Source organism: Epinephelus fuscoguttatus, linkage group LG22 (genome assembly GCF_011397635.1).
Source record: "Epinephelus fuscoguttatus linkage group LG22, E.fuscoguttatus.final_Chr_v1".
NCBI classification, from domain to species: domain Eukaryota; kingdom Metazoa; phylum Chordata; class Actinopteri; order Perciformes; family Serranidae; genus Epinephelus; species Epinephelus fuscoguttatus.
In genome coordinates, this window is record NC_064773.1 from 26296687 (window position 1) to 26322783 (window position 26097).

The 26097-nt window shown below is 41.2% G+C and overlaps 2 protein-coding genes across 2 annotated transcripts in view; one reads left to right on the forward strand and one right to left on the reverse strand.

Annotated features, from left to right (window-relative positions):
- The first annotated feature begins 1269 nt into the window (after positions 1–1269).
- Positions 1270–14586, forward strand: elk3 (ETS transcription factor ELK3). The gene is made up of 5 exons (XM_049566404.1): positions 1270–1635; positions 6755–6990; positions 7112–7834; positions 9720–9842; positions 12182–14586. Exons 2-5 carry the CDS (start codon positions 6784–6786, stop codon positions 12275–12277), a joined length of 1149 nt encoding a protein of 382 aa, XP_049422361.1. The 5' UTR covers positions 1270–1635; positions 6755–6783; the 3' UTR covers positions 12278–14586.
- A 301-nt stretch (positions 14587–14887) lies between these two features.
- cdk17 (cyclin-dependent kinase 17) overlaps positions 14888–26097 on the reverse strand; it is a 63192-nt gene continuing 51982 nt past the window's right edge. Inside the window, exons 9-17 of the mRNA XM_049566403.1 lie at positions 26010–26072; positions 25016–25139; positions 24753–24873; positions 24366–24463; positions 24145–24250; positions 23897–23939; positions 22098–22188; positions 21910–21987; positions 14888–18375 (exon numbers count right to left, since the gene is read on the reverse strand). Of these exons, the coding sequence (XP_049422360.1) occupies positions 18335–18375; positions 21910–21987; positions 22098–22188; positions 23897–23939; positions 24145–24250; positions 24366–24463; positions 24753–24873; positions 25016–25139; positions 26010–26072 (765 nt within the window). The 3' untranslated portion in view covers positions 14888–18334. The remainder of the gene's footprint in view (positions 18376–21909; positions 21988–22097; positions 22189–23896; positions 23940–24144; positions 24251–24365; positions 24464–24752; positions 24874–25015; positions 25140–26009; positions 26073–26097) is intronic.

Below are 26097 nucleotides of genomic sequence, written 5' to 3' on the forward strand. Positions count from 1 at the left end.
TGGAGGCGGGACTAAGGGCGTGGGCGGGGCTAATGAGGTATCCGGAAATTCAATCAGAGAGGCGGAAATACGACAGATGTCTCACTCTGACTTGTTTACCGAGTATGAAAAAACGCAGAAAACTATTTGCTGAATCTGCCAAATAACGCTGATGATCTCACCAGGGTCATCTCAGCTTGGACTTGGGAAATACACATTAGGGAAGACTGTGACGGCAGTCTTACAAAAGAGGGATATAAGTAGGAGAATGACCAATAGAGCCATGTTTTTCAGTTGCAAGATATCAAGGACACATCAGCTGTTGACATGACCTTTGAGCCCACATTGACAGACACACGATAAACAAGATAGTTCATAGTGCAGAGTTTGTTGAAACATATTTGTCTAACAGTCCATCTCAAACAGTGAGGACACCTCACTGTCAAAAATGGTTCCCTATGAATATGAATAGAGTTATAAACTTGCCTGGTAACTGATAATTCAGTTGCTTGTCGCGTAGTGGTAATGTCTGTCAGCTAAGGCCAGGTGCTTCATTGGATTGGTTTGCCCTCACAGGAGTTTGCAAATCGAAATTTTAGTCAGAACACACAGTAAGTCATTGTTGTTTGATTCGTCTTCTCAAACATAGACAATGTTTGGAAGTCCCTTCGCTTGTAAACTGACTGTCACTGAGCCTCTTCTCTTTCAAACCAGAACATCAAATCACCTGTATGAGGTATTTTTAGCTGGTGTATGAAGAATGTACAGGTAAAAACATAAAATTAAAAAAAAGGGAGGGTAATAAAGTACACAATGGCGTATTAATGATATTACTGTAAGCACTAGAAAAACAATCAGCTCATTCAGTTAATTAAATACAGTTTTTGTATTCATCATTTTATGTTTATATTTGGTTGCCAGAGCAGAACATTGCACCTTTCTTCAGAAACTGATTCATATTATTTGCTTTAGCAACATCCTGCACTTTATCGAAGTGAAATCAACGATTGGGCAACAATTTTAAGTTATCGTGTGTGTGTGTGTGTGTGTGTGTAAGAACAGGAACCCCTCCCGGTGAGCAGGAAGAGGATGACGTCAGTTGTCAGTTGGCTCAGTGCTGTGTAGTCGGAATTACAATATTTGTGTGCGTGTGTGTGTGTGTGTGTGTGTGTGGGGGGGGGGGGGGGGGGGGGTATGAGTGAGCGTGAGTGTGTGTGTGCGTGCATGCGTGTGTGTGTGTGTGTGTGTGTGCGCGCGCGCGTCTGCCTTAAATGCATGACTTCAGGTGTGTGCAGGTCTGAAAGAGAGTTTGGCGCGTGGCTTGTGCGTGAGAGCGACTGGTTTGAAGGAGGGGTTGTGTTTATAGAGACTGTGTGTGTGTGTGTGTGTGTGTGTGTGTGTGTGTGTGTGTGTGTGTGTGTGTGTGTGTGTTTACACAGACGGGAATACTGCGCCAAAGGAAGTGCGCCGGTTCTCCGTCTGCGCGTCCCGACTTCCTGCTCTGAGGCAGGAGAGAGAAAAGCTGCGGATCCGCTTTCAGACAGCAGCAGCAGCAGCATGGAACCCCAACATAACACTTACACACCGCTATAAGACGCAAACACACTCATCACACACGGGCAGACGGGCAGAGGAGCAGCGGCCGTCCTCAGCAGGGTAGGTACAAGTTTAAGTTTCCTTCTACGGACAACTTTCAAGACCTACGTGTTCGTGCGTAACAGGGACACAGAAGCAGACTTTTAGGAGCTTGTTGTATTTGCGGAAACCTGATAAGGTTCAGATATTCATTGTCAGCTTTAACACAACACTGAACCCGCGCGTAAAGTAATAAACCTGTGCGTAAAAAGCGTTAAAGCTGTGCGTAAAAGGCGATAAAGCCAGTGCGTTCCCCGCTTTGGCACAGACACATGCGTAAAGTTGCCTCAGTTTAGTTTGGCTCCATTCAAAAATGAGAAAGAATGAAAAGAAGTTAGTGTACCGGCAGCTGTGGAAAAAAAATCAACCGTGGCTCCTTTAAAAATCTAGTTGTAGACTTTCTGGTTTGTCTGGACCTCGCAGACTAATTGCCATGCGCTTCCGGATTGAAGCTGGCAGCAGACAACATCTTGAAAATGAGTCACTGGTGCAACACAAAGAACCATTTGAGTTCCAGCAGAACCCCCCTCCCTCCCCATACACTCACACACATACCTCCAAAATGGATGGAGAATAATTTGCAGCTTTTTGGTTCAGTTTGTTTCTGTTGGATTCAAAATCCTGAGTGTCAAAAGTACGCTGCAGTAAATATCTAACAGATTCACATTTGAGGAAGGAGAAATGTTTATTTGTGGGTCATGAAGAAATTGTTACCTTACACTCACAAAGAAACAGAGAGAGAACAAGAAGGAGTTCATATAGGCCGTAACACTGAGTCCTGCTTTTATTCTGAAATTCCATAAATCATTTCCTCCTCCTGCTTAGTTTCTTTCCAGTCTAGATTTGTTAAAATGTCAGAGGATGAACATAGATCAAACTGTCTGACATAGATGCGTTCCCCATATGGTGTGGATGTGTGTGTGTGTGTGTGTGTGTGTGTGTGTGTGCTGAGATGCTGCTCTTTAAAAGACACCTTCTGCATCCGCCGAGTGTTAACAATAAGGACTTTATATAAATAGAGAAGCATAGGTGTGTGTGTGTGTGTGTGTGTGTGTGTGTGTGTGTGTGTGCACTCTGGGGGTTCCCAGTGACCGGACGTCCTACCTCCTGGAGAGGGAAGGCCTTTCTCCGAGAAGACGCCCCTGCTGAAGCTGAATGACAGGAAGTCCTGGTTTAGACAGACAGACAGACACCACTATACTTCTTCCATCACTTAACACACACACCCATGCAGGAAAAAGGAAGCGAGGATATGCGTTTGCGTGTGTGTTCCTGCCAATGGGTCATTGTTCGCACCACATGCACTTTCCCCTCTCCTCAGGCTGGTTTCCTGTCAGAAGGACAGAGAGAAAGACAGAGATTAATTCTGTGTTTTCATGTTAAATTAGTGGTTGATAATGAAGGTGTGTAGAGCAGCTATCACGTCTGGTGGCAGTGTTCATCCTCAGCTCCAACGTTTCTCCACTTCTCAGGCAGATGTGGTTGCCATGGGGATTTCTGATGCAACTGCAAAGTCTCTACTGTGATATTGTCATGGTTGCAAATTAAATCAGGTTATAATGACGCATTTGTTGTTTTTCTTTCGGCAGTAAGTAGTTTTGTATTTCCTGCTAATAAGGCACCTTGTAAATCAATTGCATTGAGAGAGAGGGAGGGACAGCAAAGGAGACAGAGAGACAGACAGGCAGACGCTCAACAGACAGTCAGTGGTTTCCAGGTAAACATGTCAGTTAGACTCGTGCTTGTCTTGGCAGAAGGTCACTGACCACATCCTGCTTTATCACCATGGAAACACCCAAAAGCCAACCAATGTCTGGCCCTCTCTCTCACTCTCACTTTCCCTCATGGTCTGTCACACACACACTTGAAAATTAGAATCTCTGTAAGTACGCAGGGCTAAATCTGACAAACCAAAAAGCTCCTTAATTGTTAGCAGGCAGATTATTTTTTCATCAAGAAAACACAACTTTACATTTACCTGTCCTTTAGAAACCATTTTTTTTAAAAAAAAAAGGTTTATTCAACCTTCACTACATCCCTCTGTCCAACATTTAAGTGGGCCAAGGAGGTGAAGTAAGGGCACGTGGACAAACACAACCCTGAGCATCAATGGCGGCTTCACTCACTCTTGTATTTACTACTGCCGCCATCCTGCTTTGGAAGGCAGCCAAGGTCCATGAGATAAAAGAGCCCACTAAGGTGTGAGATATAGATTTTGTTCCAGAGTCGCGCTCTTCAGAAACTCACGGCGAGGCTGACTGTCCAGTGGAACCTTTGGTGTTGTTTACATGTTTGTGTTGTTGTCTGTTTGTGGGTTCAGCGTCTGGGACAGGGAATTCCCAGCCAGAGAGGCGGTGTGGTGGTGGACATGGTCAGCACTGTTATGCTTGTGGTTTTTATTGGAGTTTGCATCAGAGGAAGGATTGCAGTACACATTTGTGTTGACATTACCAATTCCTCCTCCTCCTCCCTGCCCTCCGCTCCCCTCCTTTCTTTCTTTCCTTCCTTTTTATGTCGTCTGTGGTTTCTGATTCCCTAAACAGTCTAAGAATGTGTGATATTATTTCAATGTCAGACATTTTAAGGGCATCAAGTCTAAGAGTAACCCAGTACCAAGAAGTATTGCTACTTCCAGTCAAATGATACCTGCATTTGATCCTTTTTGTACCCACATCTAGAAAAAATAATTATTTATATGGTTTTGCTTGCAGTCAATCACCACAGCTATTCTTTGATTGAATGCAATGTGTGATGGGCCCACTACCCCAGCGCCTAAAACCCATACAGTCTGTGTGGAGTGGAGTGTGGTGTGTTTGATGGCATTGACAGTTCAGTGTGTCAAGATGCTACCAAAATGTTCAAAGTATGGCAACACCTGTCGCATCTGCTGGCATTTTACTGAACTGAATGAAGTAGGATTAAAAGGTATCAGATGAATTACTATTGGTATTGGTATTACTTTACGAGTACTAGTATTAGTAGGGGAGCCCGGGGATGATTGTAACACTTTTTGTTTGAGCAAGTGTAACTCAGTGGGTTTTTTTGTTACAGCTCTTAAATTTTTATACGTGGTGCCATATTTGTCTACTATAAATAACACACACTTTGACCTCTACTACACCATCACAGATTATGGAAATTAATGTCAAACACAAAGAGGTATATTGTTACAACGTACCCCAGTACCGGGGTGAGTTGTAACACTAGCTGGGGATGGATGTAACAATTAAATTATTGTGCTTAAAAAAGATTCACAATAGGCTAAATGTATACAAGCACTTTAATGAATAATAAAGAAGAAACGATAAACTTGTAAGACTACAATAATTATAATATTAAAATAAATAGAAATGTATAACATAAATACAAAAAATAAGTACAATAAAATAAATGTAAATATATAACTAAAGAATAATGAAGTATTAACCTGTGTGTGTGTGTGTGTGTGTGTGTGTGTGTGTGTGTGTGTGTGTGTGTGTGTGTGTGCGTGTGTGCATGTGCGCGCGCATTGTAGCCTGAATGAGGTTGAGGTTTGAACAGCATTTTAACAGTTGAACAAGAAACATTTTGGAAGAGTTACAACCCTCCCCATGCGTAGCAGCCATGAAAGAGCTAACCGTTTTTAGCATTTAGCTTCAAAGCTTGCACTAATTAAACACATCAAATTAAACTAGAGAAAGTACTACTTGAACCTATGTAAGTGAAACAATTGTACATACAACACAATGGACACTATTCAAAAAACAGCTGTGATGAAAATGTTTGGTTTCTCACCTGAAAAACTGTTTTTTGGCTCTAGAACAGACAAATTTGGACTCAGAGACATGCTGCTTCACCAGTGAGCTCCAATTGTAAATGGGCACTATGCTGATGATGTCACCACAGCTCGTTTCTAATTGGCCAAACTGAGAGTGTTACAACTATCCCTTTGTTACAACTATCCCCGGTCTCCCCTACTAATGTTTTAACCTTTTTGAAAGATACCTCAGCCCTACTGCATTGGTTCTATATTCTTCTGTAACAAATTTTCCTTGACTGGTTTTATGAACGCAACTGAAAGTTATGACCTTTCACAGTAAAATTTAGTGCTGCACTAATTAGGGATGCACGATAGTGGATTTTTTGCTGATATCTGATATGCTGATATATAACAACTCATTTGACTTATAACCAATACCGATATCGATATATCCACTTTTTTCCCCACCTAACATTAGTGCTCATCAAGTCTCTTCTGTAGTGGAATTAACATCATATTATGCATGAATACTCTTATTATGATTGCCCACCATCAGATAAGGACATTAAATACTTTTCAATGTATGTAATATACATTCACTGTGCAAAATAAGAAAAAGCATGTTGGTCGATTACAATATTTCATTTTAAAGACAATATCGGCAGATACCTATGATGTGCTGATATTATCATGTACCCCCAACATCAATGAAAATTTTTATAACAGTGGATTTAAGAACATGCGCACTGTGAAAGGTGTTACTCAAACTAACCAGTTTGCAGATAATTATGGCCTAACTGCAGTTTAACTCAGCTGACAGAGCATTTTAGCATGTATTAACTCAATGTTATTGTCGTTTTTTTGTTTTGTTTTTTACTGTCCCCAACGTAATTAGTTTGGTTGAGTCTCAATGCTCTCATTAAATCAGTTTATAGCAGCTACTTTCAACAAAAATACTCAGATAACCCCAACATAAATGGGCAATTCACCGCTTACAGAATTGCCACAGGTGATATATAATAAGGTGATAATATGTCACTGTTGCATTCGCAACTCATTCCACTGCTGCCAAGTGGCCAAAAAAATCTGTCAATGCTGTTTTATCGCTTTCTGTCCTTCAAATGCAGACCACATTTCCCATCAGTACCAGTACTTTCTGATCTCCTTTGTTGGGGATAAACATGCTGGAATGGATTTCCCCCTTTCTTCCACCATCTGCACTTACCAGAAAGTCATTAGCTCCATTTACTCTTGAACAACATGGCCCTATTCCTGATTTGTGCTGTAAAGCAATCCATCTCATTTGGAATTTTTTTTTTAAAAAATCTAGTGACTTCTTGATAGTACAACGGAATACGTGGTGGCTGAAATTATTCAATAAATCTTGATTCTCCTCTGCAGATTGCCTGTGTCTCTGGTGTCATCCTGTCATGGAGAGTTCCATCACACTCTGGCAGTTCCTGCTGCAGCTGCTGCTCGACCAAAGCCACAAACATCTCATCTGCTGGACGTCCAACGATGGCGAGTTCAAGCTGCTTAAGTCAGAAGATGTGGCCAAGCTATGGGGGCTGCGCAAGAACAAGACCAACATGAACTATGACAAGCTGAGCAGAGCCCTGCGCTACTACTATGACAAGGTATGCAACAAATACAATGTTAAACCCTCTCAGAGATTTAATAATGTTTTATGTCCTTAGGGCCATAAAACTCAATTGAATTTGACAAATGTTGATAAAATATTTCTATTTTTCTCTGCAGAACATCATCAAGAAGGTGATCGGCCAGAAGTTTGTCTACAAGTTTGTGTCATTCCCTGAGATTCTGAAGATGGACCCTGCGGTGGTGGAGTCGGGCCGCGGCGGTGAGGAAAGCGGGGGTATGACATCAGAGCCTGAGGCTGAAGATGAGGAGGGGGGTGGGAGAAACCAGTACCTCCACTCTGGCCTGTACTCCTCCTTCACCGTCAGCTCTCTGCAGCACTCATTAGAGCCACACCGGCAGATCAAGACGGAGCCCAGATCCGAACGCCACGGCGACAGCTCCTCTGTCATCCGATTCGTCACAAACCGTGGCCATTCCTCCCTCCCCTCCACCCCACCCCCATCTTCGACTGAGGCCTCCCATACCTCCAGACCGTCTCCTCGGCAGGCCCGCTCTTCCTCTTGCTCCTCCTCACCGCCACAAAGCCCCACCCACACACGATGGAGGGGGCGGAGTCAGAGCACAGAGACTAATGAGTTAGAGCAGAACGCTCAACCTCTAAACCTGTCATCTGGTCATAGGGAGAGAGAGAGGTCAAAGGGCATGACAATGCCAGAGCGGAGGGGATTGGCTAATAGCGGGCCTTTAAAAAACAGAAAACCCAAAGGCTTGGAAATCTCCGCCTCCTCTCTCCTCCTCACAGGAAGTGACCTTGTCTCCATTGCTCTCAATAGCCCGGCGCTGCCCTCAGGCTCCCTGACTCCTTTCGTCACCACACAGGTACAACATGACACATAAAGCACATATTAACAACACAGCATGCACACATAGTCATACATACATAAATACAGGTGGCTTTGGAAGAAAAGAGAAGAAGAAAAAGACCGAGAAGGACGATACATTTTGGGGATGAGGAGAGTTAAGCTTGTAGACAGGGAGGAGATGGAAAGAGGTGAGCGGAAAGAGGGGAGGAGGCGAGGGAGGGAGGAGGTTCATAAGTGAAGCCATATGTTCCTGAAGCTCCTGATTCACTGGCAACAACACACTGACCAAACCAGGACAGTCTGACTACATCCAGGCATTCAGCCGACGCTTTCATCCAGATTGAGCAATGATAGGCTGCTGAGTGTACAGTACATATGAAGATAGAAAAAAAATGTATCCTGAAGCGTACTCATCACTGAACACTTTGTATGATAAAGTGTTTGAAAGGCACACCTGAGCTGTTGTTATCAACAACCCCTTATCCACTTTGCCCTGACAGATGTGGTCCTGTTTTAAGTTCCTCCCTTAAAAAGTCCCTGCAGCTGTCCCTGTCGTTTACCAGAACCACTTTATGGTGGTTGATAGTGTTTGGTGGCCTAAACTGTTATCTTGCAAATGACGCAGTGAGCCCGATCTGACTGGTAAATCAGCAAAAAAAAGACATAAAAAAACAGACAATAGCACAGCATAGGCTGGTCCAAAGGAAGTAGCTTAAGGCTCAGATGCCTGTTTTAGATCAGCAAAAGAGAGAGTGGTCAGACAAAGGAAATTTGAGGTACAAAAATGACTGGACTAAAAAGTGGACTTGCAATAAGATATAGCCGAAGCACAGCCCTGTATCTTTTCAAGGGTAAGAGTTTGAGTCAGCCACGAAAAACAGATTTTTTAAAAAAGTTGTTTGCTTACTTTACGGCTTTATTATAAAGCCGATAGTAGAGATATGACAGGAAATGAGGGGCAGAAAGAGACGGGGTATTATATGCAATAAAAGTCATGGTCAGCACCTTAATTCCCAATGTTACAGCATTGCTAGAAGAAAAATTGAAAGTGCATTTATAAAAAATCTGCACTTCTCTTTGTGGTAACAATGTAAACACACAAACACTAAAGATACTGTTGTTCCTGGACCTTTGAGATGTATTGTGATTAGGACTTTGATTCTCTGCCAAATCCTGACTGACCCCAACCCAACCTGCCGGGTTTTTGCCAGGCCTGGCTGTAATTTTGCAAAAATTCCCCCAGGCTTGAATTGGGTTAAGTTTGCACTAATTTCCCTATTTCTATATGAATTAACAAGTGCTTATGTTTCACTTTCACTTGAGAGAACACTCCCGTGTTCGGAGTGACTATTTACGAACGCACACTGTGTTACCACACCGAAAAGACTTTAGTTGACCTTGTAATTATTTTTTTTAACAGTGGAAGTTTGAGTTTTTAATCAGGATTGAGCCTAGAACTGCTGCAGTGGTTTGGGCTCATGTCGGGCTTGGACAGATACTATGGGGTTTAATGTAGGGTCAGACCTGATTTTTTTTGGGCCCAGTCAAAGCTCTCGTGATGAAACAGTCTTATGTTCCCATGACAGACCCAGACAGAAAACCAAACTGGCCTTAGTTAAATATGAAGAGACAGAAGAAAGACGAGACAGAAGAAAATACATGTCATGAATTCTGTATGAGTGGAGCTTCCTGACCTGCATGTAGTCAGTCTGCCAAGTCAGACTGTCTGGGAGACGCGAGTTTACTGGAGGGCAGACTTGCATTTGAGCTCTGGGTGAGACTGAATGACAACTCCGCCACAGACTATGAACAGCTCTCTGGACTTGTTGCCAGAATAAACAGCAGCATTTCCATCATGGTGTATTTATCCTACATTTCATTCTGGGTTTTTGTACATGTAGACTCCGTCTGGTCTGCTGCTCACTCCCAGTCCTCTACTCTCCAATATCCATTTCTGGTCCAACCTGAGTCCAGTGGGACCCCTCAGTCCTGCACAACTGCAGAGCCATGCCCCGCTTTTTCAGGTAATACACAAACACACACGCTCAGACACATTTGGTATTGCTGTATATGTGAGAAACTCAGTGAAAGCATGTTGTCCTAATGCACAACTGGCCAGTCGTTGCGTAAAGTGGGCATGATTGTTGGACAGGGGCGTAAATATGCCTGCACTGGCAGTGTGGTTGCACTAGGACCCGTGGGGTGAAGGAGTAATAAAAGAAGAATGTTACTGATACACATTCTTCCTCTTACAAATGAAAAGCAGAATTCATAAGCAAAAACACCTTGCTTAATTTCATATAGTCAGGAGTTTTACTGCTACAAGCTTACTTGGAATGGTATGACTACTAGCTTATGGCGACTAACATCAGCAAATTGTAGATAGATTTTGATGCAATGTCAGTGAGTCAGTTTGCTAACCCTAACCCTAACTTGGTTCTTCTACGTGTTGGAATGCATCATAGCTCATGCACAAACAATGTAATCACACACACCATTAATACTCCAGCTTTGTCTCTGTAATGCTGTAAACATTTTTATGGATAATTACGTAACCTTTGTTTCAGAAATAAGCTCAGTTGTGACTGTCTCATATAAAAAAAGACAAACAAACCTTCATTTGCTATATCAGCCTTTTAGAGAAAACACTGGCTTAACTCTGGTGGTGATGGATACGAAATCTTTGTCTTCCTGTAAACTATCTCTATTTACGGCAAATCCCTCCCTCGTAACTACAGGATCTTTACGGTCATGTCACACAGCAGATTTACCTCAGCAGTTGTTTTTACACTTTTGTGTGTGTGTTGGTGTATGTGTGATACAGCGGGTGCCAGGGTTTCAAAATAAGCCACAGATGTTTCCTTTCTGGTGTGGACAAGAAGAGGGGGCAACTTCCTGTTGGCGAGGGGGAGCGAGAGAGGGCTGGTTGGTCAGGAGCCCCTCCCACCTATGTCAACTCTCTGACACAAACACACACACACCTCCAAAAAACATTTAATGTCTGGCAATTTAGTCCTCACAAGGGGGGTTGGTCCCCACAACGTTGGTGCATTACCAGGTTCCTCACAGTGTAATATAAGCAAGAACACACTCTCCTGTACTACAGCAGCAGTCAGACTTAAGAGCTGCAGAAAACAGAGAAATCATATGACGTCACAAAGGCTGTTCACAACATTCAAACAGCTCAGACGGAACAGTAATTTTCATCATCTAATTGCGCAAATCATTCTGTGAAACCAATGACTAACCTTAACATTACTGTTAGCATTATGTGACATCATTTGCGCAATATTGGTAGCAAACAATGTAATATATCTTAAGTTTAAATGACTCTACAGTTTTAATCAGCTTAAAGTTACAATGACCTAAGTCATTTAACTTTAATAAATATCTTTAAAGACCCTATAGTTGGATTTGAACATTTCTGACTTTAGCAACTCCTAGTGGAGTCAGTCTAATTTTTCTACAACAATCACCTCACGCCACCAGAATAAATCAAAAGATTCTACAATCACATAATTTATTCTTTACATAGAGTCTTGACCCTAAATACCAGAGGTTTTTCATGTCCTTAAAATTCCATTACTTATTTAATGAATACGTCATATCTCACCAGTCACCTCCATCGCCTTTGTTTTGTTTTTTTCTTGGGTGCAAAAGAGTTGTTTTGAATGAAAAATCAGATCTCATCTTGTTTTATCTTGTGGCTAAAGAAGAAGAGAGAGTTCAGCCAAAAAGAAATAAAAGTATAACTTGTGACATATTTATAGCATATTGTTTATGCTCTGAGTTTTTTTAAATTAAGAACTGACTTCCTTAGAAGAATTCACCATATTCTTTCTACAAAGAAAGAATGAAATGCACTCTTTATGACAGCCTGAAGTATTATTAGTTATTGCATGTTTTACCTGAGTATCTTACTGGTTTTACCTACTCAAATGCTACAAGAGGGAATATTAGTTATTGGGTCCACTTTTCCAGAAAATAAACCCTGGCTTCTGTTCACATGATTCTGACACTGAAACATTCCAGGTTTCTATGACTAAACTATGAATGCGATTACATACACATTAATAACCCATTTATGGGGCTCATCTTGGTTATGATCATATTTCGGATGTGGTATTTACACAGGGACAAAGAATCTGGGTTATTCTGATTTCATGTATACACCTCGGTTTATTTTGGAGAACTCCAGCTAGTATATTTGGGTTCCTCATAAATGGAATATAGTGTTTATTAACATAAACATAAACAGGATACTCCAAAAACCCAGTCATTAGCAGGTTATCAGTATCCATTTCAACGCAGTCAATATGTCAATGGGCGTTCCCCTCTTCTAATTCTAACTGTCCCCCTGCAGTTCCCCTCACTGCTGAATGGACACATCCCTGTACCTTTACCCAGCGTGGACGCTTCCTCTCCTCTGCTGCTCTCCTCCAGCTCCCACAAGTCCTGATGCCAGCCAGAACACCAAGAGCAAATCGGGCCAACTTGGGCTGAATTGGGCCAGATAAGCACATATCGGGACCAAGCCAAACAGCTCTAAACTCTGACGATGAACCACACAGGAGTCAAACTTCCTCTGAGTCCAAATACATTTTGATCCAAAGCCTGTTGCTTTGCATTTATTAAATGAAGAAACAGGAGCTTCACTCTGAAGCTTTGCTCTCTGAGAAGAGCATCTGCGTTAGACATTTCTTTGTGTTTACTACAGTTCGACTGCTCATGTTCTTTACATTTGCGTTTGGTGTTTTTTTTTTTTTTTTTTCATGCAAAGGAATTGGCTGGCGGTCAGACAGACCTTATCACATTTCTCATCTCATTTTATATCTCATCTCACTCATCTTGGTCTAAACTTGAGCAATACAGACTGGTTGCAATTTCATGACTCCCTACCCTGACTAATGTCAGTATCCACCACTCAAACAATAAAAATCTTGGGAAATCTTTACCAGGAATTATGGTAAACCAAACCTTAGCAATGACAGATGCCTCACTTTAATAGATGTAAATACAGCTCCTTTAAGGGAGTAAATGTTCATCATGCTACTATACTGTTACATGAAAAATACTTGTTTTTTTGCTTTTCTACCAAGAGTTAGTTTTAGATGAGAAGACTGATACCACTCGTGCTTGTGTGCTTAAAATAAAGCTACTGCCAGGAGATGGTTAGCTTAGCTTAGCATAAAGACTGGAAACATGGAAACCGTTTGCCTTGCTCTGTCCAAAGGTGACCAAACCTAACTGCCAGCAGCTATAAGCTCACTAATAACCACACTATCTGTATGAAAAACAAAAATGGAAAAACAACAATTTACAATTTGTAGTTTTATGGTTGGAATAAGGGTTGACTCCAGGAGGTCACCTCTACCCAACCAAAAGCAGTTTTGCACATAACCTCCAAAATATGTTGTTTTTACAGGGGTTTTTTTTTTGGATGGATTAAACAACCACCAATGATTTCATCAGTAGCCTCTTAGTGAACTTTAGAGGTAGAGGCAGACTTTAGGTGTTTCTCAATACCAAATACACCAAGTTTGGACTTGGCGTACTTGGGAGTTCGGACTTGGCAAGTTCAACTCGGGAGTACAGACTCCCAAGGACGGCTGCCATTGCCGCTGGTCTGTGAGAAATGCATTCTGGGATACCTGGCTGTCAAAAGTCCACGCAAGTCACCTCCTGATGCATCCCCGATGGAACGGGCAGAGCAAGTTCACATCCGGGCATTTGGACTGTACTTGGCTGGATGCGGATTTTGAATTGAAACAGTACTTGGGCTGTGACTGATGACATTTCACACGTCCTCAAGCACACAAGTACAGGCAAGAACGCAGACTGAGAAACGCTGTTAATTTGGGAAAGAGCCAAGCTAGCTGTTTCAAGTCTTTATGCTAAGCTAACCAGCTGCTGGCTGTAGCTACATATCTAAAACATAAAGCTGCTTTCACCCCGCCTATCTGCAAGCACGTTCCCCCAAAATCATAAGTGTTTTTAAAAGTGGATGATGCAGCTACGGTCCATAACTGCGATAACAAGTGCTTCACTAAACACTGGCAGAAGTGCAAGCTAGCTTGTAGCTGCGTGCCGTAGCAAGACAGCAGAAATCACTGAAATTACCAAAGATTTCTACACATTTGGACAGTTTATCATCATTCACTACTGCATCTTATCTTCTGTTTTGTGATGCCCGCTATTTAGTTGGCCAAAGCCAGGTGGCATAAGTTTTACACGGTAAATTTAGCGCAGCAGAGCAAAATCTGTGCACATGCGTGTAGGCGGCAACTACTTAATATTCCTATCGCCATGTTGGAAATGGCTTCCCCTCTGCCACGTTTCCCTCACTGAAATGACTGGGGGCAATAAGTTACGAAGCAGCAGTGTACAAGCAGCTTAAGAGAGGTATAAATTTTCTCATCTTACTCTTGGTAAGAAATTATATTTCCCAAAATGTCAAATTGTTCCTTGCTGTATGATAAAATGGGACTATAAGTGGACGATTAAATGCTATAGGCTACACAGGCCAGTAACTTAGCATTACAGATAGCAAGTAGCAGGTGTCTGTATTTTTTCCCTGTGTTAAGCCTTTCTTTAAATAGACCAAATCTTAAAATGTAAACAATTTTGGTCAACCAATTGCTCATTTATAAACCTTTTTGAGGATGTAAAAACAAAGTGCGAGTGACAGTGATCATTTTTACTTAAAAAAAAAAAACAAAAAAAACTTGGTTTACATTTGTCGTTCAGATCTGGATTGTGGCCACATGAGATGAATCCCTCACTGACTCCTAGCAGAGCACCTGCTAGCCAGCTCACTAAAATGCTGTCAAAATCTTCATTTTTGCCTTCTGCATTGCTTTATCTTGACGCTGTGAACATTTTTTTTATCTGTAGGCCTACAGTTTCGTGCCTTTTTTTTTTTTTTTTGATGCACTGTACTTTCCAGCCTTTTACCAGCTGTGCCTTCAATATTGTAAGACTTGTGTAAATGTATTAAGCTTTAAACCAGGTTTTAACAGACATTCCAGGTCAAAATTGCACAAACTTTTCTTTTTTATTGTAAAATGGCTCCTGGTTATTTTTTATAAATTTATTGGAAATGTATTCTCAATGATTTGCTTGTGTTTTGTCGTGAGAAATGTTACCTTTTTTTTGGAATAAATAATTTTACTTTTCAGATCATCTGTATCAGTTTCAGTTGTTAATACACACACATTCACCACTTAAAGAACGACCGCTGCACAGACTCTTTATGAAACAGATTAAATTTACTTTCGATGGTTATGAGAAATAAATAGTTCCAGTAAAAAGAGTCACACACCAACTGTTCACCGGCAGCTCAGTGTTTCAGAGAGGTCGAATTCACAACACAGCAGGCCTTCCATGCATCAGGCACACACATACATACACACACGCGCGCGCAGTCAGACATGTTCACATGAATTCAGGTCATTCATACATTTGAAAAAGTTTACAGTTTTACAACGATAAATATTTAGCCATTGTAGAAATCTCCTTTCGTGCATGTCACTGCTGTTCATGTAAAAAAAACTGCCATTAGCAAAAACAGTTTGCCGTTAACAGTGGAATAATCCTGCATTATGTTTGATTACAGGGACACTTGTAGAAAATGTGTGATAAATTGTCAATGAAACACACTGACACAGTTAATGTGAAATGCTTTATAAGTGGAAGGAAAATGATTTCTCATTTTACAGCTACCAAGGGAGAAATCATGGGGCAATGGGTCAACATAATACAGGATGTCTACCATTAATATAATGACTTATTTCCTGTGAACACAATAATTGTTTCATTATTTGAAATGTAAACTAATAAATCTTCCATCTGCATTTCTTCTGTTTCTCTTGAGCTTCAATTTATGAAATAATAAGCTCATTATTACAGTTTGATCCCTGCTGAGGGAAAAGAAATATTCCGTCAGAGGTTTAAATTTGAAATGGGTATGTTTACAGGATTATTACACTATTAGCTACAAGCTCTGTTAATGTTTATTACATTAATGCTCTCAGCTAATAATTAGTTTAACAAGCATTAGTGATACGTCCTGCCCTTTTCCAGCATGTTCTAACAAATCAGTAAGTGTTGCTCTAATCCTTTAAATCTCAGCAGACAATAAATGTGACATTTTCATGACGATGTCGAGCAAAACAGCTGCAATACTCTTACATGTTCAACCTGTGCTGTTTGATGCATTCCTGGGGTTTTTAGTGCTGAGGCTTCTGCACTGCACTTGATTTTTTTGCTACTGTGAGTGTAGAAATCGCTCTATGCCTTTTCCATGATGGATTTCTCCTTGTGTGGTGTTGAATCGGATCACTTGCACTTTGATTCTGAAGGTCTGACGCTAAATCTTGATGTTTACCACAAATCTTTCAAAGGAGTTTGACATTTTGGGGAAATAGGTATATTGTCTTTGTTGCCGAAAACTACATGAGAAGATGGATACCACTCTCAGGTCTGTACAATAAAGTAAAACCATGTAGCTGAGCCAGTGGCTGGTTAGCTTAGCTTAGCATAAAAACTAGAAACGGGCAAACAGCTCGCCTGGTTCTAGTTAAAAGTAATAAAATCTGCCGAAAAGAACCTCTATTACTATCGACAACATCTTTGTTTAATTCCTACAAAAATCAGAATTTAGTCTTGTGCAAAGCCAAGCTAAGCTAACGGACTTTTGGTGCTAGCTTACTGTACAGACACAAGTGTTAGCCATCGTCTCATCTTACTCTCTCAAGAAAGTGGATAAGCATATTTCCCAAAATGTCAAACTATTCCTTTACAACAATTAAACACTTTTTGCTATCAACTGCTGGAAATATCAGGACAAAAGGTAACAACACCTACGTCCACAGGAATAAGACAAATATTCACTGCAACTAAATTAAACCCAGAATGCACCAGTACACGTTTTAAAAGTGATCTCTGGGAGATGCTTCAGTCAACATGCAGTAAAAAGTGAGACTTCACAACCGGCCTCATCTGTAGCATCACTGTCAGTTGCAAACAACACAGCGGGCAGTTAAATCTAAAATTTCAATTTGAAATCTTTTTTTTTTTTCTTCTTGTGTACAAATGCTGGAGAGAGCAGTGGTCCGACGCCAAGTGGAAAACAACCATTTTGCTTTTGAACACCCCACCCCGAGCCCCGCTATCCCACCCCAACCAACCGCCCTCCCCTCCGAAAAACATGCCACAAAGACACTGTTGTTTCACAAGGAGAGGTCAAAAGGTCACAGACACAGAGAACACATCTTAATACTGTTGGGTAAACTCGGCCGTGTCGAGGCACGGGTCCCTGATACAAAAAAAAAAAAAAAGACACGCTGAAGTGCAAGTTAAAAACAAAGACTTAACTGCAGTGAGATCTCTGAACGCACACAGAGCAAGAAAAGTGTAGCTTGCATTTGTTTTTTTAAAAAGCACTGAAGTCCTGGCAGTTTTGTGAGGGGTTTTAGGGAAGGCGTGCCGGCTTCCTGTGGGATGTCACATGACTTCCTGTTCAGCTCCAGTATTCCTCCTCTTTCAGCCGTGCCTTTTGCTCGTCCTACCAACTGTTTGCCTCCCCCTCCTCCTCAGTTTGGTCCCGTCGCTGAGCCAGAACGGTCAAAAAGAACACAAGAACCGAAAGTTGGTTTCATGTTCTCCTAGTTTGATCAGACTCTATGTGTGCTTCTTTAACCCTCAGCTTAAAACTGTTACCACAATCTGCTAACAGTCCTGCTTTTGGTCCCCCGGTGTAACCCTCCTGAGGGCAGCAGGGCCTCTAGAAGAAGAGTTGACAGAAATGTTTAGGGAAAATCATGACGAGGAATCCAGAGGAACCGTTTTTTTTCCCCACCAAGACCATCCAGTGTCCCAGTCTTTCTAAACCTGGAAATGTTGTAGAGTTCAGTCACGGAAGCTCGAAGAAAAACAAAACATTAATTCCAAATATATAGAGATATACATATTTATAAAAAAAAAATAAAAATAAAAAAAAAAATTGAAGAAACTGAAGCGTTCGGTCTCCAAGCACGACAACAAGAACAACAACTTGGATCACAGCGTCGACATCAACATCAGTGGAATTCTAACTCAAACGAAGCCGGAGAATCGTAGTCAGAAGAAAAACAACAGTAACCTTTCTGACTGCTCAACTGTGCATGGCGTCTCGAGTTCACATCATGTACACACACATGCACACGCACACACACACGGTGTGTTAAATACAGACAGTAGTAGTTTAGCAGCAAAAAATTCAACCTCACCCCCTCCCCCCCAATAAATAAACACAGTCTCCAAATAGATTCAACCCAGAGTCACTCGCTCAGAGGGGTGTGTGTGCGTGTTTATGTGTGTGTGTGTGTGTGTGTGTGTGTGTGTGTGTGTGTGTATGTGTGTGTGTGTGCAGGTAAGAGGGATCGGGGGGTTCACTCCGACGGGAGGTGGGCTCATGCGAGAGGTTGGTGGGAAGTGATGATGAAGTTGGGAAGTCGACTATCCTCTTCATCACACTTTAGAAGAGCATGCTCTGCCTCCTGTTGATCTTTCCGTTACCTGGAAGAAAAGGAAAAACTCTGAAAATACAATACCCACAATACCTTTGCTTTAGATGCTATATGTGGCCTTCAGCAATAGATAATTACTTTTAGACAGTTTAAAGAGCGCCATCAGTGTTACATACAGTAGATGTCAGTCAGCACGCTTCCAGTTTAGAGAAGCAGGCTGGAGTCCGACATGGAAGCTAAGCAATGTACTGCTGTGGAGGGGTCAGCAACAAAATGTACTTTAGCCATCTAAAAAAAAAGTCATAATCAGTGTAAGTCATATTAAGAATGTTTTCACTGCATTACATTAATGTTAGAAAGTGATTTCTAACAGTGAAGTGAAGCCGTTAGGTCATTTTCTTCAAAGCCAAACTCCACTGAGAAAAACAGTGATTTAACACAGCTGAACACAGGAGCTGACAGTCTACCGCTGCCTTATTAAGTTAGTTAGTTAGAGTTGTTGTGTGAATTGGGCAAAGAGTCACTTTAGATTCAACAAAGTCACACAATCACACAAACTGAATAATTGATCAAGGCAGCCGTAGACTAGCAGCTCCCACATTCAGCAAGTTAAAATCACTGTTTTTGTCGATGAAGTCTGGCGGCTTTGATGAGAGCATAGATGTGAAAATGAAGCCATAAAAACGTGCCCTGTCAGAATGGGCTGTCCGACAGAAAGGTGAAATACTCGGTGAAAACACTCTCAGTATAGCGTACGCTTAAACTGATGACTGACTTTTACGGACTTTTATTCGGGTGGCTAAAGTACATTTTATTGCTGACCCCCATCCACAGCATTGCTCAACTTCCTTGTCGGACTTCAGCCAGCTTCTTCAGTCTGCTGGCTGTACATAATACACTGACTATGGACAAGTACCTAATATAACCACATTTAAAAACATCTAAACTATCCCTTTAATGTCTTCTGCAGTTCTGAGGGGGGGCTTTCTAAGGTTTAAAATAACAAAAGAAAAACCCTGATGGACTGAAGGAAAAGTCTGCATCAGTGGTTTGCAAGAAGTGGGCATTTAGGAGGCAGGGAGGGTCTAATTAAAGACGCTATTCCTGCTGCATTATGGGAAATGTATGTTCTGTAGCTTGACCTATTCTAGGAACTAAAAGTCAGGATATTTCAGCCTCTGTTGCTTTAGTTTGAACCATTCTTACATGAATCTGTCTCTTGTTAATTTCCCAAATCTATGAAGGTGTGATCTTTGAAGGCGACCTACGATGCTTTTTTTTTTTCAGGTTTATACTTATGATGTATTTTGGTTTTCAGTGACAGCATGTTTACGATCTTTAGTATACTATTCATACTGTCTGTCCTGGAACACTTGTATTTAGAGACGGGAAGTAAGGTGAAATCTGGCTCCAAATTGTCTGACCCATCAGGATTGTGTGCCTCAGAGCTTATCAGTTCCTTTTATTAATGCATGTTTTCCTAACAGTTGCGCATTGCAAAAAAATGATGTCAAACTCATGCGTCTACACTGCTGGAAACTAGAACGACTCATGACGGAAATAGGAAAAATGAGTCTAAGTGTGGATTTATTTCACGAAGAAAAACATTGTAAAAAAAATTCAAGGAAGGATGGAAACACCAGCAATTCCAGCTGTTTTCGACACAACATGGGCTTGAATTCCAGGAATGCCATGTATCTGACACTCTACACACAAGAGCCATGGCTTCTTAACTGAGCAGCACTTCCATTACAGAAGATAAATATCCTGTTAAATAACATTAGTGCTGCAGAGGCAGGCTCGGCAGGTTTTTTCTTTGACTAAGAAAACCTACATTAAACTGAATGCTGTGCAAATATTCTCTCATTTCATAGATTTTAGACAATAACAGACAGACTGAGTGACATGCATGCCTTTCTGTAACAACTTCTACACTGAGTTGAGATAATAAAACCTGAGTAGGGCTACTTTTTCCAAACGGAAAATTGATGAGAAATCAATAAGGGAATAAAAAAAAACAATTGGACTGATGAGCAAAACCAATAATGGCATTGGTATCAATAAAATCTTATCAATTCCCATCCCCTGTATTCACCCTCTTTTTAAAGAGGGTTTTGTTTCAGCGCCTGTCTCTTTAAGCCTTCCTCCTGAAGAAACCCATTCTACTCTGACTGGTCAGCATTTCTGAGTCTTCCATATCTTGGCATCTATGCACCATTATTGCAGCCAGGGAAATGACTGTGATAGAGAGTAGTGGCACTTTCTACAGATAAAAGCTTCTAAACTTATCCGGGGATGTTTCAGCAGGAATATGATCAGTAATCGGGGAGAAAATAACAAAATTGGCGACCAAGATCACACGTTTCTCTGACATTAGCATGTAGCTACACGTAGCAGTGTAGGTGACATAATGTAAACACTTGCAGTAGTGTGCCTGGAGCAGATGACCATTTTAAGAAATCTGTCACAAGCTGACATCAATTTGAAAATTGAAATTAGAAAAATTGTTGGAAACAGTACGTAGAACAGTTTGAGATCTTAGCTCACAGGGATTACTTTTACAAATGTGTGCCGCATTATTAGAAATTTTGGCCACATTTGATATGAACATCTGACATTATAATCATAATATACAGATGACAGAAAATAGGAAAAGGCATTATAGGTCACCTGTAATCACTGAAGTATCATTAACTGCCACAATCATATAAGAGAAAGGCCTGTCAGTCTTTTTAAGTTATGGGCCTTTTCCAGTGTCATTTTTGGCTGCACCAGGATGAAAGCTGAAGTGTTTGGGGCTACATTATCTGCTCAGATTCAACTAAATGCTTCAAAACTCATTGGACAATGCTTCACAGTGCAGATGGACAATGACCTGAAGCATACTGCAAAAGCAACCAAAGACATTTTTAAGGCAAAGAAGTGCAATGTTCTGCAATGGCCAAGTCATATCATCTGACCTGAATCCAACTGAGCATGCGTTTCTCTTGCTGAAGCCAAAACTGAGGGCAAAACACCCAAAACACAAGCAGGAAGTGCAGACGGCTGCAGTAAAGGGCTGGCAGAGCATCACCAGGGAAGAAACCCAGCATCTGATGATGCCTATGTGTCCAACACTTCAGGCAGTCATTGACTGTAAAGGATTTGCAACCAAGTATTAAAACTGACTGTTTAATTGATGAGCCCTTAAGGTTGGGGGACTGTGTGAAGAAATGGTTGTAATTCCTACACGGTTCATACTACATTTTTGAAAAAAAAAAAGCCTTAAATGAAAGCTGAGAGTCTGCACTTTAAGCAGTTATTCATTGTTTCATTTAAAACCCATTGTGGTGGCGTACAGAGCCAAAATGACAACAACTGTATCATTGTCCAAATAATTATGGACCTGACTGTATCTCTGCTGCACTGGGCTGATGTGGGAAGTCAAACCAGACCAAGCTAAGCCAGCCTATTACTGTTGAAAAGGGACTTTTTTACCTGCTTTCTTATAATTGCCACATGAGTAAGTAGGAAAAGTTAAATTTTTTGTCTCATGATCCATGAAGGTTAAACACTGAAGCATGTGGATGTGTTTCCCACCCACCTGACTCTGGATACGAGGAGTTCCTGTAGCCAGGATCCCTCTGTAGCTGCACTTCTTTTAATGTGAATATTGAAACACCTGTAACACAGAGGAGAGCTTCAGTTTACAGCAAAACAGCAGGAAAGAAGAAAAAGGACAGACAGATTGCAGCTTTATTTAGATGTGTGTGTGTTTGTGTGTGTGCTCACTCTCAGGCAGTGTGTGAACTCTCATCCCGAGCTGCCTGAAATGGGAATGTTTCATCGCCTCTTCAGCTGAGGTCCTCTTCTTAGACTCGTACTGTGGGGGCAGAAACAGGAAATATCAACTGCCCTGTGATTTTAGCAGATTAAGCTGTGGCTGTTGTGTCTGTTATCAGTGATTCACTCTGATAAACTGAGATGAACTAAAACATATTTGAAAAAAAGCAACCCTGATGGTGCTACACCTCCTGCTGTCTACAGCTGGTACTGACGGAATTCATTTCCAAAGTAAAATCTGATGATGGGAAAGAGAGAATGGATTATAATATTAATGGGTGGTATTATTTAAGTATTCATTATCATGTGATGATGCCACACACATTTAGTCCACGTGCTGACATCTGTACCAGCTGCATTTACTAAATGAAGATTGTGAGAAGTTGTTAAAAGCTCAAACAGGAAGTTAATAAACCACTGGGCTCACCACACAGCTCCTGACGGTCAACAATGATCATTCAAGCACTTTAGTCCACCATGTTTACTGATAATACAACTAATAATGGCAAGAATAATTATAGCTGCAGCCTAGCAGAAAGTCTGGGCCGGACACTTTGAGGAGGACGAACAGGAAGGAGGAAGAGGGAATGAGCTCAAGTAGGCATTAGCATGTTTATTTTGTATCACCCAAGGCTCAAACTCACAACCATAGACACCAAGGGTAAGTCATGAGCTTGTTGCGCTACCTGCCAAATGAGAAGCTAAGGATTGGCTTCAAACTATGATTTCAACAATCACCAGGTTGCGTTTAAAGGCAGATTTCAGTTATCAAGGCAAAATTCTGAAAATATTTGTAATCCATCTGAACAACATAGAGAGATGTCTGTAATTTATTTGTACAAACTGCTGCATAAGTAACAAACTGATGTTTAAAGATGCTCTCACTTCCATTGACTGCAATAGTTCACAAGGAGAGAATTCAAAATATTGCAGAAAATTCAGTTTTTGAGATACAGTTCTGAAATTTAACACACTACTTCTCCCATAATGTGAAACTTTGGCCCTGTTTCCTGAATACTGGAGATTTACTTCAAGTAATTTGCAGTAGCTGTTTCCATTACGGCTTACACTGAAACATTTTAACGCACTGTGGGCTCAGTCTTTGATATTTAAAGAATCTGTCTCGTTTATTTGTGGAGGACAGTCTGAAGATGCTGTGTAGCAAGTCTGATATGCAAATAATGTAGGAGGAGGTAAGTTTAATTACTTTTACTATTTTTGACAAAGACAGTGACAGACTTAATAATTCCTGCCAGCTTGAAGTGTATGAACATTTCTGCTCAGTCGGGGCTACATTTTGGTGATAGCTGCAAAGTCGTAGCATATACAACTAAATTGTTATGATTTTTCATAGTTTTAAACTTTTCACGATAACTGTAGCGCTTCAATTTTAATCAAGGAACTTTGGCATAGGACTGCACGCATGAGCAAAGTTTAGTTTATTTTTAGGCATGGACATCAGCACTCCCGGCCACTAATGACTTGCTTATGCTGATTTTTATGTATGGTTATATTAGACATCTTAAAATTATACAAAAAAGTGAGTAAAAATAAAATAATTCTGCATCTGACGAACTGTTAATTAAACTGTTTTCAAAATTAACAGGTTATTAGTTTAATATCTGGTGTGTTTTATAAGTTATTATAAAAAAAGGAGGGAAAAAAAACATCAGGTGTGAAGTGAGCTAAATAAATCAGTTTGGAGTGATTCTTGCATAGTGGGCATTATGCAGGACATAAACACTCACTCTGAGGAAAGCCAGCAGCAGCTCGATGCCTTCACCGTCCAGCCTGGAGGAGACAAAAAAGGAACAGTGACAGTAAGCCTGCAGCATGGGCTGATGGGAATGTGGGGGCTCATGGGAGGAAGGAAGCGGACGGCTCTCTGTGAAATTTTCCACAGGATTTCCTGTCCGCAGCACACACACGTGAATGCACACCATTACTGTATACATGCAGATGGAGCAGGCCCACACACACACACAGACCACAGTACCTGGGCGCGTGGTTGATTAACGGCTGTGGTTTGTATTTGGGGAAGTTGTAGGATTTAAACTCTTCGATGGAGGAGATTCCCGGCCAGTTCTCCTCTGTGGGTGTGCCTGAAGCAAAGAGTCATGGCCTCTCAGATATATAGCACTATACTAGGTTAAGTTAAATATGTGTGGTGAGACATATGGGTTACTATGTTGATCTGGCCTGGCAGGAGTCACTCACCCAGTAACCTGAAGATGAGGTGGAGCTCGTCCTCAACGGTGGAGCCGGGGAACAGCGGCCGACCTGCAGCCATCTCATAGAATATACAACCAACACCCCTGCAGACACACAACCACAGGAGAGTAGTGTCATTCTAGGGCTGCAACTAATGACTGTGTTCATGATTGATTATCTTTTAAAAATTATTATCAGATTAAATGTTTGGTCTATAAAATACACGCATATTTCACAAGATGTAGTTCAAAAATACTCTGTGTTTTTACTTGATGAATGGCTCAAATTCTAAGATGAATATTAAAATGATTATTGGTAATTGATCAATACAGTAATTCATGGACTAATCATGAATTAGTAGTGTGACTAGGAGGGTTTTAGTGAGGTTCGTACCACATGTCAATCTGCGTTGAATACTCAGATGATCCCAGTAGAACATCAGGGGGCCGATACCAGAGAGTCACCACCTCGTTGGAGTAGGTTTTAGTTGGCACAGACTTGGCCCTTGCTAGACCTGCCAGCCCACCAAAGACACAAACAGACATTAGGATTGTTTACACAACAGAGTAACATTTCAGGAGTTACAACAAGGACAACGGGAATACTCCATCCCCAATCCCCAAAAGAAAAATAGCTGCTGCTGTGGTTCCTCTTACCGAAATCAGCCAGTTTGAGTTCTCCTCTCTCATTGATAAGAAGGTTCTGGGGCTTCAGGTCCCTGTGGAGAACTTTCCTCTTATGACAGTATGACAGCCCTCGCAAAATCTGGAACAGGAAGATCTGGAAAGATATGTGCAAAAACACTCACTGTGATTAATGTGTCTTTTCACATGCAAAAACCTTTTAAAAATCTTTTATTAGGATCAGCTTGGTCGAAGGGCCATTAAGTGGTTCAACTTTATATTGAATATTTGGTCCTGCCAAAACACACTGCAGTCTCATCTTTATTAAAGAGACAGATAGGAGGAAACGAAGGGTTGAAGTAGGGTTTGAGCTAACCACAGTGTCCTCAGTGCGAGGTTCATGTGTCAAAAAATGACGTCATCTTGTCTTTCGCGTCAGGCACAAAGCTCTGAAAGTTGCCACAATGCTTGGTTGTGTAGTTCAAAATATAAAGGGAAGACTGGCTGAGCACGTTCACCTGTGCCGACATCTCTACAATTCTTCACTGAGTGCAAAGACAGCCAAATGACTTTAAATTTTTTGTTGAGAAATAGCCACCACACTAGGGAAAGAAGATGCTTTTGAGCTTTCAAGAGTGGCAACCTGTTGGGAAAAAAGCAATATAAAATTGGACTTAGAGGTAGGCGACAGTAATAATTACAGTAGCCAAATGCAATGTTTCGTGGTACATCGGTGGTAACTACTACTGCCTAGCAGCCTTTTTTTTCCAGTAATGTTCTTCTGGTAACACTCATTGACTTCTTGCTTATCCTCCGAATACTGTGTTTGTATGCCCACTTGCATTTCGGCAGCTAACAAAGCGTTGAGCATGAACACCTCTGTGCGTGCTTGTAGCCGCATATCTACGGAGCCCTGCGTCATGAGGTCTCGCACAAGTATAAAACCTTCCCACAGCATGGGGAAAATAATACTCCAAAGGAAAAAGAGAATAAATAGACAATCAGGAATAGTTTGATATGTCCTCACCTTTACATTGTGCATGCTCATTATGTTTCCACAGTCATCCATGTACTGCTTCAGGTCCTTATCCTGCAGGGAGAGATGACACCATAAG